Source organism: Anarhichas minor, unplaced genomic scaffold (genome assembly GCF_050575085.1).
Source record: "Anarhichas minor isolate MPS153535 unplaced genomic scaffold, ASM5057508v1 ptg000051l, whole genome shotgun sequence".
In the NCBI taxonomy this organism is placed as follows: domain Eukaryota; kingdom Metazoa; phylum Chordata; class Actinopteri; order Perciformes; family Anarhichadidae; genus Anarhichas; species Anarhichas minor.
This window is the reverse complement of record NW_027466497.1, coordinates 1,247,009-1,262,082: the sequence shown is the minus strand read 5'-3', so window position 1 is coordinate 1,262,082 and position 15,074 is coordinate 1,247,009. Positions and strand designations below refer to the sequence as shown.

General features: G+C 38.6%; 1 protein-coding gene across 1 annotated transcript in view; it reads right to left on the bottom strand.

The window, feature by feature from the left end:
* Window positions 1-15,074, bottom strand: part of adgrb2 (adhesion G protein-coupled receptor B2) — a 127,718-nt gene that overhangs the window by 81,153 nt on the left and 31,491 nt on the right. The window contains exons 3-4 of the mRNA XM_076075353.1: window positions 13,962-14,150; window positions 5,714-5,875 (exon numbers count right to left, since the gene is read on the bottom strand). Coding sequence (XP_075931468.1) covers window positions 5,714-5,875; window positions 13,962-14,150 — 351 coding nt within the window. The remainder of the gene's footprint in view (window positions 1-5,713; window positions 5,876-13,961; window positions 14,151-15,074) is intronic.

The following is a 15,074-nucleotide window of genomic DNA, read 5'->3' as shown; positions in this document are numbered from 1 at the left end:
CAGATTTCAGATTTCTCTTGACTGGTGTTTGTGCAGAAACAGACAAAGAAAAAAACACAATATCAATACAATCCAGCACTGCCTGTCAGACGATGCATGAATACCAAATAGCTTAACCAAAGCCTGATGACACGCACAGGTGTAATCAAAGCCCCCAATGTCCCCTTTAATAAGGGAGCATTGCTGGTGTAATTGAGTTGTCGAATGAAATATGCAAACTCCCAAAAAAATGTGATAATCAAAAACAGGGAGATTAATCATTTATATTGAGTGCAGGCAATGCTTTTTGGTATGTTATCAACTTCAAAGCTGGTTATAAGACAATTATGAGGATCTGTGTCACAGAAAGAACACAATGTTCTGCTTTGAAAATGCACGACAGCATATGGAAATCTGTGACAAATAAACTCAGTGAGTTCTTTTAATTCATTCCGCATATTTTGATTTAAGTTCTTTGATACAAAAAACTTGACAGAGAAACCAATTACTGACCTGTGATCATGGCTATTTGTATTTCAGAATCCTGTTGAACAAAGGGACTTAATATATTGTTGCAATTTATAATTGTTGCTACTGGTTTGAAAATACTTAAATCCTGTCCTTTGAGATTCTAGGCAACATGCTAACAAAAGCACCCCTGTATCCTGAATAGCAGCTTGATAATGCCTCAGGGTTACTATTGTTCAACCGCATTATTACTTCAGTTGGTTGTCTTAAGGGGGCGGTATCTAATTGTGTTTTACCTGCTCATATGTCTTTAGACCATTTCGTAAATGCTGTTTTTATTGTAAAGTTTTCAGACCAATCACGCTCTAGGTTATGTAACTTTAATTGCACTGAATAGTCAATTGTTATTCTGAGATAAATTGCTTGTCCTTACTCCTGTGAACCAAACACACATTCCTAGAGGTAATCATTTTGAGTTGAGTAACGGTGCAATGCCTCCTTCTGTTAGCAGCAGTCACTTATGTTTTTAAAAAAAAGAAGAAAAAAAAAATTTAAATCCAACACATGCACACATTTTGCTGCTTAAAGACAAATTGTCTTTTAAACAGCATATCAAGTGTACTGTAATGTAATTTGTAATGAGGTGTCAACTATGGAAACAAGGAAAACTAATATTCAAGTGAGGCGTCATTGATTATGAGGATATTTTTGAAAATGTTAGATTCAGTATCATGCTGCGTTACGATTCACCTTTAATTCGTGTTTCCGCACACATCAGTGCAGTATGTATGAAACAGTTGGTTTGCACTACTTATATAACCGTTGTATGGAACATTGTTACATTTTTGTTGAAGGGCCTATTACACTGCTTTCTTATCCATGTTCTTTACTGACACCAATAACAGTAGCTGCAACCTCAGATCAAATTAGGTGCATCATTACGAAGACCCGCAACATTTTTTTAAGTGCATTTATTTATTATTTATGTTGTAATTAAGTTTTCTATCTGTGTTTTTAGGTGGTGAAACTTTTACGCTGCCATCTTGGTCAAGACCGCCTTGTAAAAGAGATTCTAAATATCACTGGGATGATCATGGCTAAATGGTTAAATAAGATAAAATGAAATAAGTGTTCACCTGCTGGTTGCTACTTTATCTGTTTGCTGTTAAGTGCTGGGGAAGTAGCTTCCAGTGGTTTTATCAGAACAGTTTTGCTTAAAACAGCTGCTCTCTGCTGGAGGTCGGAGGTCGATGAAAATGGGACTGAATAAAAACAGTAAAGCTGTAAAAGCAAAACAGTGAACTAAAATACAGTAAAACACTTTACAGTGCAGAGTTCGGTGAGAAGTATCTGTGGGTATATCACAAGAAGCAACACTTTTCACATCGCACAAAGCCATTAGCTCAATTATTAATAGTGGTGCCTTAAACTCTGATTACAAGTTTTATTCAATTTAATTTAATGTAACCTACAGTCATGCTGACCCGATGTAGACCTGTGTATAGTGACTAATCTATGCTGAATATAAATTAATAATGTATAAATCTTGCTCATAGTTAAAGCTAAGTAGTTTTGAAAATGTGTGGAATGAATGTTAGCTAAGGCAATGCGAACATTTAATGATCATATATAAAAGACGGAACCTGTGATTGCAGCCTTGCAAGCTTTTGTGTACGTTCTGTAGGACTGTAGTAGCCTATTAGTCTATTTATTTGCCTATTTGTTTCCCATATGAACAAGAATATCAATTCAAAGTGAGAACTGTTCTTTTTTGGGGCTAAAAATTATATATTGAAGCACACATTCTAACCTACACACAGGGGCTTTAAGTAAAAGATAAAGTGAAATACAGTGGTGTAAATGTATTTGTCTGGTTCTCCCCGAGTGGGAAAGCATTGCCAACTCTCCTTGGTAATGTGGTCAATCACGCTGTGTGCTGCTGCTACTGTGCTGGGAACAGCACTGTGTTGGGGATGACATTTACAGAATGAGCTGGGTGAGCATGAGTGAGCTCGAATGCAAGTGTGAACGTGACATTTCCCCAAGTCTAATTCTGAGTAACTAAAGTGACAAGTCTGGAACAGCTTCCCAAAGAAGAACAAACCATCTCCTCCTCTTTCCATCATTGTGAAAACACTGTAAAACATGCAAAGATTTTGTAGAAATTAGTGGTGATTGTAAGAAGCTTTTGCAATGTGTGTAGAACAAAAAGTAGCAAAATAACATTTAAAAAGACGTGATATGCTTAGCTATAACTTGACTGTTAATATTGCGAGAAAAAAATAAACATACAGGCATGAAGTCAATTCCCGACCAGCTCCCCTCCTTCACATGAGTGCCTTTCAGTCAGCCTTTCAAAAGATCTGATAAAATCGAATTAATTACTCAGGTATGACATTTCTTTTTACTCTTTGCCTGTTGATTGCCTTTGTTCAATGCAATAGCTGCCATATTAACATTATTAATTAAGCTCTGCCCACGTGTGCAAGTATTTCACAGCGACAAGCCACTGTGAAGCAAGATTGAAAAAAAAATATTGAGAGTAAGAGTAAAATTTGTACATGAATTTAACACACTGTACTATAGACAGTATTAGCCAGTTAAAAGTCTGAGTATATTGTTTGCAGTGAGATCCAATCACTGACACGTACATACACGCACACACACACACACACACACACACACACACACACACACACACACACACACACACACACACACACACACACACACACACACACAAACACACATAAGATCCATCAAAGCTTTATTTTCTATAGATGGCCGTTTCTGCCAAGAGGCCTATGCTGGTATTCCAAAGCCCCACTGCCTTTGAACTCCCAAAAGCACGCTGTATTTGTTGTGATAGATTCAAACCCTCATACATAAACACATAAACCATATGAGGACACACATACAAAGATTTCCTTAAGGCCCTTGAAGGAAGAGCCTCTCCTTGCTCCCAAACCCTCTCTTTCTATCCCTGTTCCCAGAACAGCATGGCAAAACATCCCGGAGGCCATACTTCGGATTACGACGTCTCCCTATTCCTCCCTCTTTGAGACATAACTTTGCAGCCTCTTTGTCTGGCAATGGGGACGTTTTTGTTTTATTTAAATATTAACCGTATAAAACTATTGCTTTGAAAAAACATTAAAACTAAAAAAAAAAAGCTGAATAAATAAATAAATATTAGTCGGAAGCGTGAGAACACAAAAAGGCTTTAGCCCATACAGGCTCCAACATCATTCACATAAATATATATACAGGATACCTTAGCAGCAATAAATAAAAAGCACTTACCCTGTGATAATTGCTCAGCCTGTGAGGGATTACATACTATACAAGCACACACTCTCACTCAACCTGAAATCAATTCAGGAAATAAAAAGGTTGTTGTTCAGAAAGCAGCCACCAATTGTGTTATAAACTGTCTTGTGTTTTAGTGTCTGTGCATCCATTAATGCCATTATCCCAATGCTATGGAGAATCCATTTACATTCTGCCAACGCAGAAACCATGTATCAAATTAAATCACTGAAATAAATACTCCCTTCTAATGTTAATGCTTTCAACGTAAGTGGTTTTCTAAAGGGACACTTGAAATACAAAATTAAAAATGTGCAGTGGCAATGAATATGCCTCAAGTATACTTTAAGTTTAAAAAAGGCTTTTTCGTTTGGGCAAGATTTAAACTCCTCCATGTATCTAATGAGTTGCTCAGAATGAGGTTGGCTAGTATTTACATCTTAGTACATGAGTTGACATCTTCACCCAGAAAGCTGCTCTGTGATAGGCTGATCAATCGCTGGGCTGTCCTTTTCCACTCCGATGCAGCCTGATAAAGATGTTTCGGCTGGACAGTCTGAGCCAGATTGGAATAAAGTCCTCAGGTACAATTGACAAGAGAATTAGATGGGGCTGCTCCAGTGACTTATTGCTGTTCTTGACAAGGTATAGGTATAGGCCTAACAGGTAATCTCAGAGACAATAGTTTAAGAGCTTCACTGCAGGACTGCTCAGCAATCTAAACCAAGCCAACCATGGAGGAAGCCGGAAAGTCCAACCAAAGGGCTTTACCTGGTTACGACCCCTCAGGGTGGCTGAGTGAAAAAATGGCTGAGAATCCCATGGCTTACCAGAGATCAATATGGAAGTGAGAAAAACAGATATGCGTTCCAATATTTAGGATTAGAAGTGTTCATGCATTATTCCAAGTTCGTTACTCCCCTTCTGAACATTGTCACACGTAAGCCAAAATTAGCTATATGTATATGTTTTTATGTGCTACATTTGTCACAGTTTATTAACAACGAAAACAAGGTACAAACAGATAGTGGATAACTCCTTCCTAAAAACATCAGACAAAATAGAAATAAGGAGAAGAAGATAGCAAACTGTAACAAAGACTGATGGTAAACAGCCTGGTTGAGCATTGAGCTAAATGCTAATGTCAGCAGGCTACCATGCTCACAATGTCAATGCTAATATGCTTTAGCAGGCAAATGTTTACCATATTTACTATCTTAGTTTAGAATGCCAACATTCGATAATTTTCACCAAACACAAAGTACATCTGAAGTTGATGGGAAGGTCATTGATTTTTCAGGTATTTGGCCATAAACAAAAGTACTGGACATATTTTAATCTGATGATGAGAAACGGATAACCACAGTTTTTACAACTTATCCTGAGGAAGGAGATGAACATCTTGCCAAAGTTTATGGCAATCTATCCAATATTTTTTTAAATAATCAAAGTCAAAACAACAAATGCTGGAGAAAAAAAATCAGGGTAATCGGTAACATATCTGGGTTTCAGCCTGTGGGAACCATGATAGTCTGTACAACATATTATGGCAATTAACCTAATCATTGTTGAGATATTTCAGCCTAGGCCGCTAACATTGCTAAGTCCAACTAAAAACTATTGAAACACATAAGAAAATGACTGGTGATGAAGTCTTTGTCCATACATTACAGCAGAAAATAAAGTGATTTAGTTTAGCTGAATTTGTATTGGTGTGGATATGGAATTTCATTTTGATGTATTTTCACATCACTGTCTCCCCTGACAAAGCTTTATTGGAAGAACACAAACTATAATTGCATGTGCATGTACATTCAAGAGCTTTAACAGTAACCCAGTTGTATTTGGTTTTGATTCTTGTGGTTTGGAAGAAAACAAAGAAATAGTCATGAATGAGTAGGCGGAGAGGCAAAGAGTGAGAGACTGGGTGTATCATGTAGATGGGGATGGTACTAACCAGGACACACTGCTATGTTGCAGAGTTTGGTCTGAACCTCGGGCTGTCCACAAGCCACGGCCATGCCTTCGTTCACACACTTCCTGGTTCGCGTCCTGGAGCCCCTCCCACAGGTCACGGAGCACAGACTCCACAGCGACCACTCCTCCCACAGCCCATGCACTGCAAATACCCACAAACGCACAACATGGGGATGAGGAATGAGGGAGGGAGGGGTTGGAGCATCCAATCGCAGGCAAGAGGGTTAGAGAATGAGAGAAACATGAGATAATAAATGAGTCTGAGCACATTCCTTGAAAAAACAACAACATGAATGAAGTTACCTTCTGAACTCCACAAAACCATTCCAGTTCCAATGGAAAAGAAACCGTGACAATGATATGTTGCTACATGATGCTATGTTGCTACATGAATTAGGAATGGACATTCGGCATTTGAAGTCATGCAGCCCAGGTCATGAAATGAATGCGTTTACTTTGCCTCTGAAATTATTAGAGCTTTCAGTAATTATATAGAGTGAACCAAAGTATCCAAAGACTCCAATGACATAAAACACCAATTCAAGTATTACAAATATCATCTTTCTTCCTTCCCTGTTGTTTCATCTTTACTGTACATTTCACCAACATATGAAAATAAAATACATGAAAATACAGTAAACGAGCAGTGGAGTTGCACAAACACTTTGCAGATAATGAACATGGCTTTACTCAGAGCAAGTTCTTGGACAAATATGTCTATCCGTGTTTCAGCCATGTGACACTGGCAGATTGTGCCACAAATAATTGCCTGAATAATCTGGACATGTCTGATTTGAGATTAGAGGGAATAATGACAGAAATAATACTAAAGACATTGATTGTTTATTGAATGTCGAAGAGAATAAAAACAGATGGATGTGTGAGATCATAAACAGATTTGAAAGAACACAAACATATGTGGGCTCATAAAGTTTGAAAGACTTTGGAATAAAAAATGCAGAGGCCAAGAAATGGAGCAGGTTATTTGGAAGACAGACATGTTCAGTCAGAGACTAGAGGAGATTAAGCTATGTTGAAAGAGATGGAGGAAAGAGAGAGGAGAGGAGAGGATTTGGAGAGATGCTGGAAGAAAGATAGAAAGCAAGATGTAGAGATGGGGAGGTACAGAGGGAGGGAGGGAGAGAAAGTTAGAGACAGCAGGATGGAGATTGCTGCTCCTGTGTTGAGCAAAGCTAAATAAATCATGGCGATAAATAATTAAGTCTACTCTGTGAAGGAAGGCTCAGAGGAGCAGGAGTAGAAGGCTCAGAGAGAAGAAGAAGACGGTGGTATTAAAAAGTACGGAGATATGAGGAACACATAAACAGTGATATATCCTTAAATTCAGCAAAACATGGTATCAGTGTGTTTTTAGCTTCTGTACAAAGCTGCTATATGTTGCAGAGAAAAACAGCAAAAGCATTTGTGTCGCATTTTGTTGCTTTACTGTTCATTTTAACGAAATTATCTGTCAAGTAAGCTCACTTAGCCTTGCTAAATTGGAGTCAGTTGCACTAGCTGTTCTTAAATTAAAACTCACAGAAGCCGTGTTAAAAGTACTAAGTTGAGATTTACACACCACTAAATTTAAACAGGGTTCCACCACACAAAGAAGTTCTGACTCAGAGATTAGTAGTTGAATATGCATACCTACTAGCTGTCAGGTGTAAGTGTTGCATAGCTAAGTGAACCAACTGCCAAAGCTAACGTTAGCCTGCTAATACCTAATATGGTCAACATACCTCAAATGATATGCTGTTTAACAATCATTTTAAAGTACATTTCCCTAAAAAAAAACACAAGTTACAAAAGTTATGGAAAGAACTAAGACTAAATAACCAAATAGCATCGACTGGGGTAGCATAATTGTATGTCAGTCTCTTGTTGCACCTTAACAATTGAATAAGTAATGGATTAACAACTGGCAACACAGTTCTCAACTTTAAGTATTGTTTGGGTTGAGGTTTAATTTGGTTTAATACTGTAGCCAACAACAAACAACCAGTCCCAATTTCATTTATTTTAAATGGACTATTTCACGGTGCAACAGTCACAGCCACCAAATAAAGATTTGTGAGCTTTGAAATTGCAATTTAGTAACACCGGCTTGGAAAGTTGTGTCAGTGGAACAGTTGTTAGCTATTTGAAATGCTGTATTTTAATGCAGGATCATGGGAAATGTTATGCGCTGAAGCACGTCAGCCAAAATATATTGGTATAAAACTTAAAACAAGACCTATTTCCAAAATATTCAATTTAATAAATCATGATGAAAAATATAACCGGCACCCTCAAAGTGCAAGCGGATTTCTTGGAGGTCTCTTATCCCAAATTGCAAAACCTTCTCAGGAGACAGAGGCAACTTGATACAACAAACTCCAATATTTTTTTATTTTTTTTTTGTTACAATAACACTACAAGATTGCTTGTAGGGCATTACTTATTCATCCAAATTGAATCTTCATCTCTCAGACCCAATATAAGTGTATCCGAAGTCTGACTGCGCAAAGCCAATCAATTAGCCAATAAAATCAAGCTTGAGGGAGCTTTGAGACGAAGACACATTAAAAGGAGAAAATAGCAATTGGTTATGGCAAGAAGGGTAAAAGCAGATAAGCAAATTAAACAGAAAACATGATAAAAATGTCTTCAGATCCTGGGATTAGGATTGTATTACACCACCTTTTGGTGACAAGGTAAATCCGCAGAGTAATATTTCCAGTCATAAACAAAGAAGCACAGAGCAATTGTGTCACTTATATTTTCTCTTGACACAAACAACTACATTAACATATTGCAGCTTGTCTTAGTTCATCTGTGCACATTAAAAGGGAGTTGCTTGCCATCAGGGTTGTAGTCGCAGAGAGAGGTTGAAAAGAGCATGTTTACAGCAGCAAGCACAGAAAAAAGAATTAAACAACAAACTGATCACTGGTGATCAAACCACAAAGTGACATATCTGTGTCTCATAACAACCGGTCACAAAATCAAGTTCATGACCTCCAGAAATTCAGATCTGTGAGAGTTAGATTCAAATTTTGTAGCTGAAAAATGCACAAATAGCACATAGACTCACTTACTCTGACCCGGGTTTCTGATCCGAATGCAAGTAAACTCAGATAAGAGAAGATAAAATGTCCATGCTCGACCTCCTTCATTTAAACAAATGCATACACATTTAGCAGAGCACACATGCACATCACCACTATCAATAAGCATAAGCATAATAAGGATGTATGACTTCCATACACGTCTTTAAAATCTAGATGCAATTATCTGATATACTTGTAATGATGCATTCTGTATGAAGATATTCACTTTTGATGACTTATTTCTAGCTTTTGCGAATGCAGTGTAGAACATGAATCATATTGATCCTAATCATTACCATCATTACCAGCAATTTCATCTGAGGTCATAGCGCAGTATGGTTGCATAATTCAGAATTGTATGTAATAGGCTGTGTGTGTGTGTGTGTGTATATTTGTGTGTTTGCCATCTGCATGATTCTGCCACGATTTCATGACAGCATCCTTGCATGTGCCCTCAGTCTCTTGGTTGAATGATTATTGGAAGTGTGATGTTGCAGCGTTTGACTACGCGCTGACCCAGACATACTGTATTCATAATGCACCATTGTGCCATTCCGTGTTTTAAATGTCACTGAATCTGTGGCAAATGAGCAGTAGCTAAATAGAACAACACTAGGGGTAGTACTTCACTTTGCACAGTTAGGGGCATGAACGCCTTCTACTTCACAGCATATTCTGAAAAAAATAAATAAATAAAAAAGTTAATTTGCCGGACCAATTACTGCCTAGTTTGCTTTGTAAAGTGCCAGGCCATTACTTAAAATTGATTATCTGTTTCACCTTAATTTAAGAGTTTTACCCATGAAAAAAACGAGAAAAAAAAAGAGTCCATTTTCACTTCATTGGTTTTCTGTCCAAGCTACTTTTCTCTGATGTTCCCTAACTCTTGCAGACGAACATACACGCATGCAGATGTGCCTGGAGACATATCCACCCACACGCACAACACACCCGTACTTCTAAGTCCTAATGTGTGCACAAACACAAATAAATGGTAAAAAGCAGAATAGAAATTTCTGGCAAACGAAAATCAAGTATGCCGACAGCACTCTCCCGGCGTCAGGAAACTCCGGGAGAACCTTTGAAACAATATGTGCTGGGTTATGCCCGAGTGCAATTATGATTATGTGTATGTTTGTGATTGCAAGTAAATGCATCAGTATGAAACAGAGGATCTGTGGTAAAAACATTTAATTTGAACATCTTCCGGATAAATCAGTAATTTGTAAACATCAGGGTGGAAAATTCACTGTGCCTGTGTATGTATACTCCAATTTTAACTAATGGAGTTCTTTGATTTTAGAGCAAACCTATTGGCAACATTATTTATATTGAGAGCGTCAATTTAGTTATTGTTGTTTTATTATTTGATGTATAAAATTGTGATTTCAGTGATTGGATTGAAAGTTGAAATTACTTCAGTCCTGATTAGTGTGTGTGTGTGTGTGTGTGTGTGTGTGTGTGTGTGTGTGTATTTTACTATATGTGTTTGTTTAATGGGCTAGAGAGAATACAAAGCTTGAATCCAGTAGCAAAGAGATCAACAAATCAAACAAACATATAGATTCTACCCCAAATTAAGTCAAAGAAGAAATAAAAAAGGAACATTATTTTAAAAAGTCAACCACAAATTCATTAAACACTTTTATGTCTCCTTGCTAACACCCCCACATTCCCAGTCTTTTTGAATTTGGTGTGATCGCATTCAGGCAATCCCAGGAGTGGCCTGACAGTCCTCCAGAACCACGTCAGAAAACATCAGAGGAGTGGGGGGGGGGGGGGGGAAATGAAATAATAAACGGAACATAACACAGCAACCAATATCCCATCAAAGGAGCGGCTGAGGATATTTATATCGACACTGAATGGAAAATGAGGCACTTAGACATACAAATCGTGTTGGCACATTTGCATAAAAACAAGATTAGCATACACACCAACCGGGAAAGGAAAATGTTTCTTTTGCTTCTTGTATCTTTTTTCTTTTCTTTTGCGGGGCGGTTGAGAAACATGAGTAAGCACTAACTGACTCCTTACTTACATGTGAAAGCACACATGTGCTAAAAATGCACACAATGAAGTATACTTCATCATAGAGAAAATGCAAATCGAAGACACCGAATTACATTTTAAGTATACACCCACAACTTATGCCCGGCACACACACAAACAATGAAAACTACATATTCACTCACACACATACATCCTGTGCGAAAAGTAGACAGATACAAACACTCAGGGAACGCACACAATATGTGGTACACATAGAAATTAATTAACATATTTTCTAAGGGGTGAGTCCACAAAAGCACTCACAATGCAACACCACACACAGGAAGCTTTTGTCTAATTTGAATGTATATACCAGTCTTTAGTTACTGATATGTGCACATATGCCTAGTAAATCAGGATTAGCCTATTCAACCCCATAGATGCTGCTTCCCATAAAAAGTTCCTCATCCACTAACTTTCAAGTAACTAATGGACCTAAAGGCCTTGTCCAATGATGGGGCTCTATAAATGTAGCGTCTAAAGCCCAGTCACTACACCCCATGCTGTGACACTGACATTTAGACAGCAGTAGCCCCACTTTCGCTTTGAGTTATCTGTCCCCAGAGAAGTTATGGCCATGACTTTTCATTTTATAGTCTGTCCTCAAAGGTAATACTGTCATTATTAGAATGGCCGTGTATGGAGGACATTCATGCCATCTTCCTGTGATGCACTCTCTTAGGTATCACTGGGATCAGCGAGGTTAGCCTAGAGACTACCCCACTGTCTGCCAACTGGAATAGAGGGCCATGCTTTCATTCCCTCTGGCAGTCAAGGGACAATGCAGGCTTTTTAACAAAAAAATGTCCCTTAGACAGGCCCACGGTCAGTCCCCAATCATTGCCCTAGTCAGACAGCCAGGACATCAGCAATCACTCATTTTGTAATATTATTGTGCAGAAAGCTGGTGGTGTAGACGGATATCATATCAGACTTGATTCCTTTGATTCTACTTAAAAGCCAGGAGGATTCATATTCCAAAACGATCCATTTGTGATTATTTTTGTATAGTGATCAAGCTAAAGCTGTCAGCATAAGCTACTTTTGGCTTGGCACACTTAAGGTAAAGGATGGTAAGTTCACCAGTGATGATGTTGTTCATCTACTTTCCAAAACGCCACCCCAGATGCAATTCCTCAGGTGACAGGGAGGTGTTGCCTTATGCAAACCTTGACAGGGTCACACATGGAAAAACATACATGGCAAGAGAAACATGCAAGTGGACAGGCAATACATTGTGAAGCCAGCAGAATACTGTGCCGTCTCCCTTCTGGTGGAGCCTTAGTCTTAAAAGAGTACTGCATCGATTTGCTGACTTACAATGGAAAGTAAAAAAAAAAATCAAAAATCAAAAAAAATCAAAAATAAAAGGACCGTGAATATTGACTTTTTTATCCCATGCATTCATCCTTGTCAAAACCTTGCACCTACATTAACCATAACGCTACTAAATCTTCAATAGTTCAGTTAGAGATCAATGGGTATTGTGCTAGTATCGGATAATGCAGCCTCAAACTGCTAGCTCCAGGCAAAATGAGGAGCAGACTACAGAGATCTTAACCCCTGGATTTTTTAAAAATCTTTGAACCTGTGTTGCTCATCTAGTGTGGTGATAGAACTAAAAAAACAACTTTGCTACCTTTGCTTGTCTGCAGGTTTAAAGAATGATACAATTGCATGAGGAGCAAGGAGGTTCATTACATCTAGATGATTCATCTACTGCGGTACTACCAAGCAGCTCTGACATTTTGACATCCTCTATAGGGACTGAGCATAAGCAGTGGATTAGAGGAGGGACAGAGGCCAGGCAGGAGAAAGCCAGTGCCATACAGGATTCCAGTTCGATTGCAATCAGGACAACCAATCAAACCAGAGCAGGACAGGCAGTACTTCACAATTCCATCTAGTAAAGGCCTACCCTGGCAATCAAACCAGAGCAGAACTCAACATTATCCAGGATGAGTAGTACACAAGTACACAAGCTTGATTGTGTTGTATATGTTGGAGAGGGAAAAAAGGACGAGGTGCTCTTCATTGTGCTCTTGCCTTTGTGTAGCAAGTAGATATGGTCGAATACACTCACCCTGAATGGCAGAGCATGTATGCAGATGACAATGCAATTGATTGGTTGAATATATTATGGAGCTGCCATTGCATCTAAAAAGAATAACTAAATCCTCAAAGCAAAAGCTGTTGTAGCTATGCTTTCATATATATATATATATATATATATATATATATATATATATATATATATATATATATATATATATATATATAGTATATGTGAAAGAGAAGAGATAAAGATAGCGAATCCAGGAAGTATGAACTTCTGAGCTTAGGTGTCACGTCTGTCTCCCTGTCTCGCTCAGCTGCCCAGTAGTGTGAATTGAAATGACAAAATAGCATTCTCAATCTGAAGGTTATTTTCTGCTACATCAAGGTTAGATTATGTTTTGGATGAGCAGATCCCATGTGATGTGTGTGTGTGCGTGTGTGTGTGTGTGTGTGTGTGAGTGAGTGTACGTGCGCCGCCTACCTTCCTCAAAAGTGGCATTATTTTCATGATGTCGTTAGTCATTGTTTTCTTCAGCTTTCTTATCACATTGTAAATAGATAAGTAAATGCTGAATGGGTGAGTGATTTGCTAAGCAGAGCACGCATGATTTGAAGCTGCATTTAGTCCAATTTTCTAATTACAAAACAAAACCATACAAAACTGAGGTCTACAGCATATTCGTAAATGCACTTGGTCATCATTTTGCAACACTGCTAAACCTCTTTCTTTTATTTTCTCAACTTTTAATCTCTTCCTGCAATCATATAGTCCGGATGCATATCCCGGCATGCCGTGTGGGTCGGAAGGCACAGTAGTCACCAGTCCATTACAGATTTTGAAACAAATCTGTCAAAGTCATGGCATGGTGTGCCCCCATTGCATGTCTACCAATGTAAACTGCAAAAAACACACTCCACATAGAAGATTGAACCCTCGCCATTCTTGCTGTGAGAAAACACAGCTGACCAGTAAGCGCCACTGAATTCAGCGAATGCTGAAAGGCGTTCATTTGAGAGTAAACATACCTGAGCCTGTGCTCCCCGGTTCACCCGGACAGGTAGCGGTGTTGTTGCACATGCGAGTTTCCCGCAGGGCTCCGCTGCACAGCGTCCCATAGGGAGAGGAAACACATGATCGCGTCCTCACTTGCCAGCCTTGCCCACATGTGAGAGAACACACACTCCACTGTGACCACTCCTCTGCCGCAGGGTCACCTGAAGAGCAAGACGGAGGTGGACAGAAACAGGGTAATTCTCAATGATTCCAGTTTCATGACGCTAATGTTTCTATGAGTCAGGTAGAACAGAAAAAGTCCAAGAGAAAGGTGTCATTAGTTGTAACCATATAGGCGCAGTTTGAACTTTAAAGGTTGGGAGTTCACAAAAGATAAATCTTTATTAAAAGAAGGTTAATGTGTGCAACAGAGGCTTCTTTTAAATGAAAATACTGATCAGGGTATCAACAGGTGCATTTTCATATCCCGACTAATCTGCCCAATGATGATAAATTGTGAGAATTAGGCCTACCGTAGAAACCGGGCTCGCTCAAACCACAAAAACACGACAGTAAACTAGATACAGAACAGATACAGAAATTAGCATTTCTCCAGAGATGAACCTTGCAAGCTCGAAGGCAATAGCGATTGTCAGCGTAACCTACAGGCTATAAATGCTGTGTGTAGCCTACATTAGGGACAGTGTTAAGAATATGGACGCCAGCTAAGGGACACACACTAAGGAGGTCCTGTCACTCTCTCATGTCATCATGAGCGGGAATCAAGGCTCGTCTCGAGTTTTGCACAAACAGTTTTGCTCTATTGATTCCTGTTAAAAAGTCCTGCTTTTTCTTTGCTCTTTATCAAACGAAATGAAATAGAAATAATTGTGGATGATTGTGACACCATTGCAATATCACTACAATAAAATGACACAAACAAAATTGTAATCCATACAATTGTCAAGAGAAAAGCCCGGGACTTTCTGAGAGATGATGAGAGGGCTTTGTGGTTACAATAATCATCAAGTCTTTCTGTAGTTTTATGGACTTTTTCCACCCTGGGGTGAAGTTGAGAGTGCACAAGATGATGATTTGTTTAATAGATGGGGGCTTCGCTTATATTGTTCTATGCTAGATTGTTG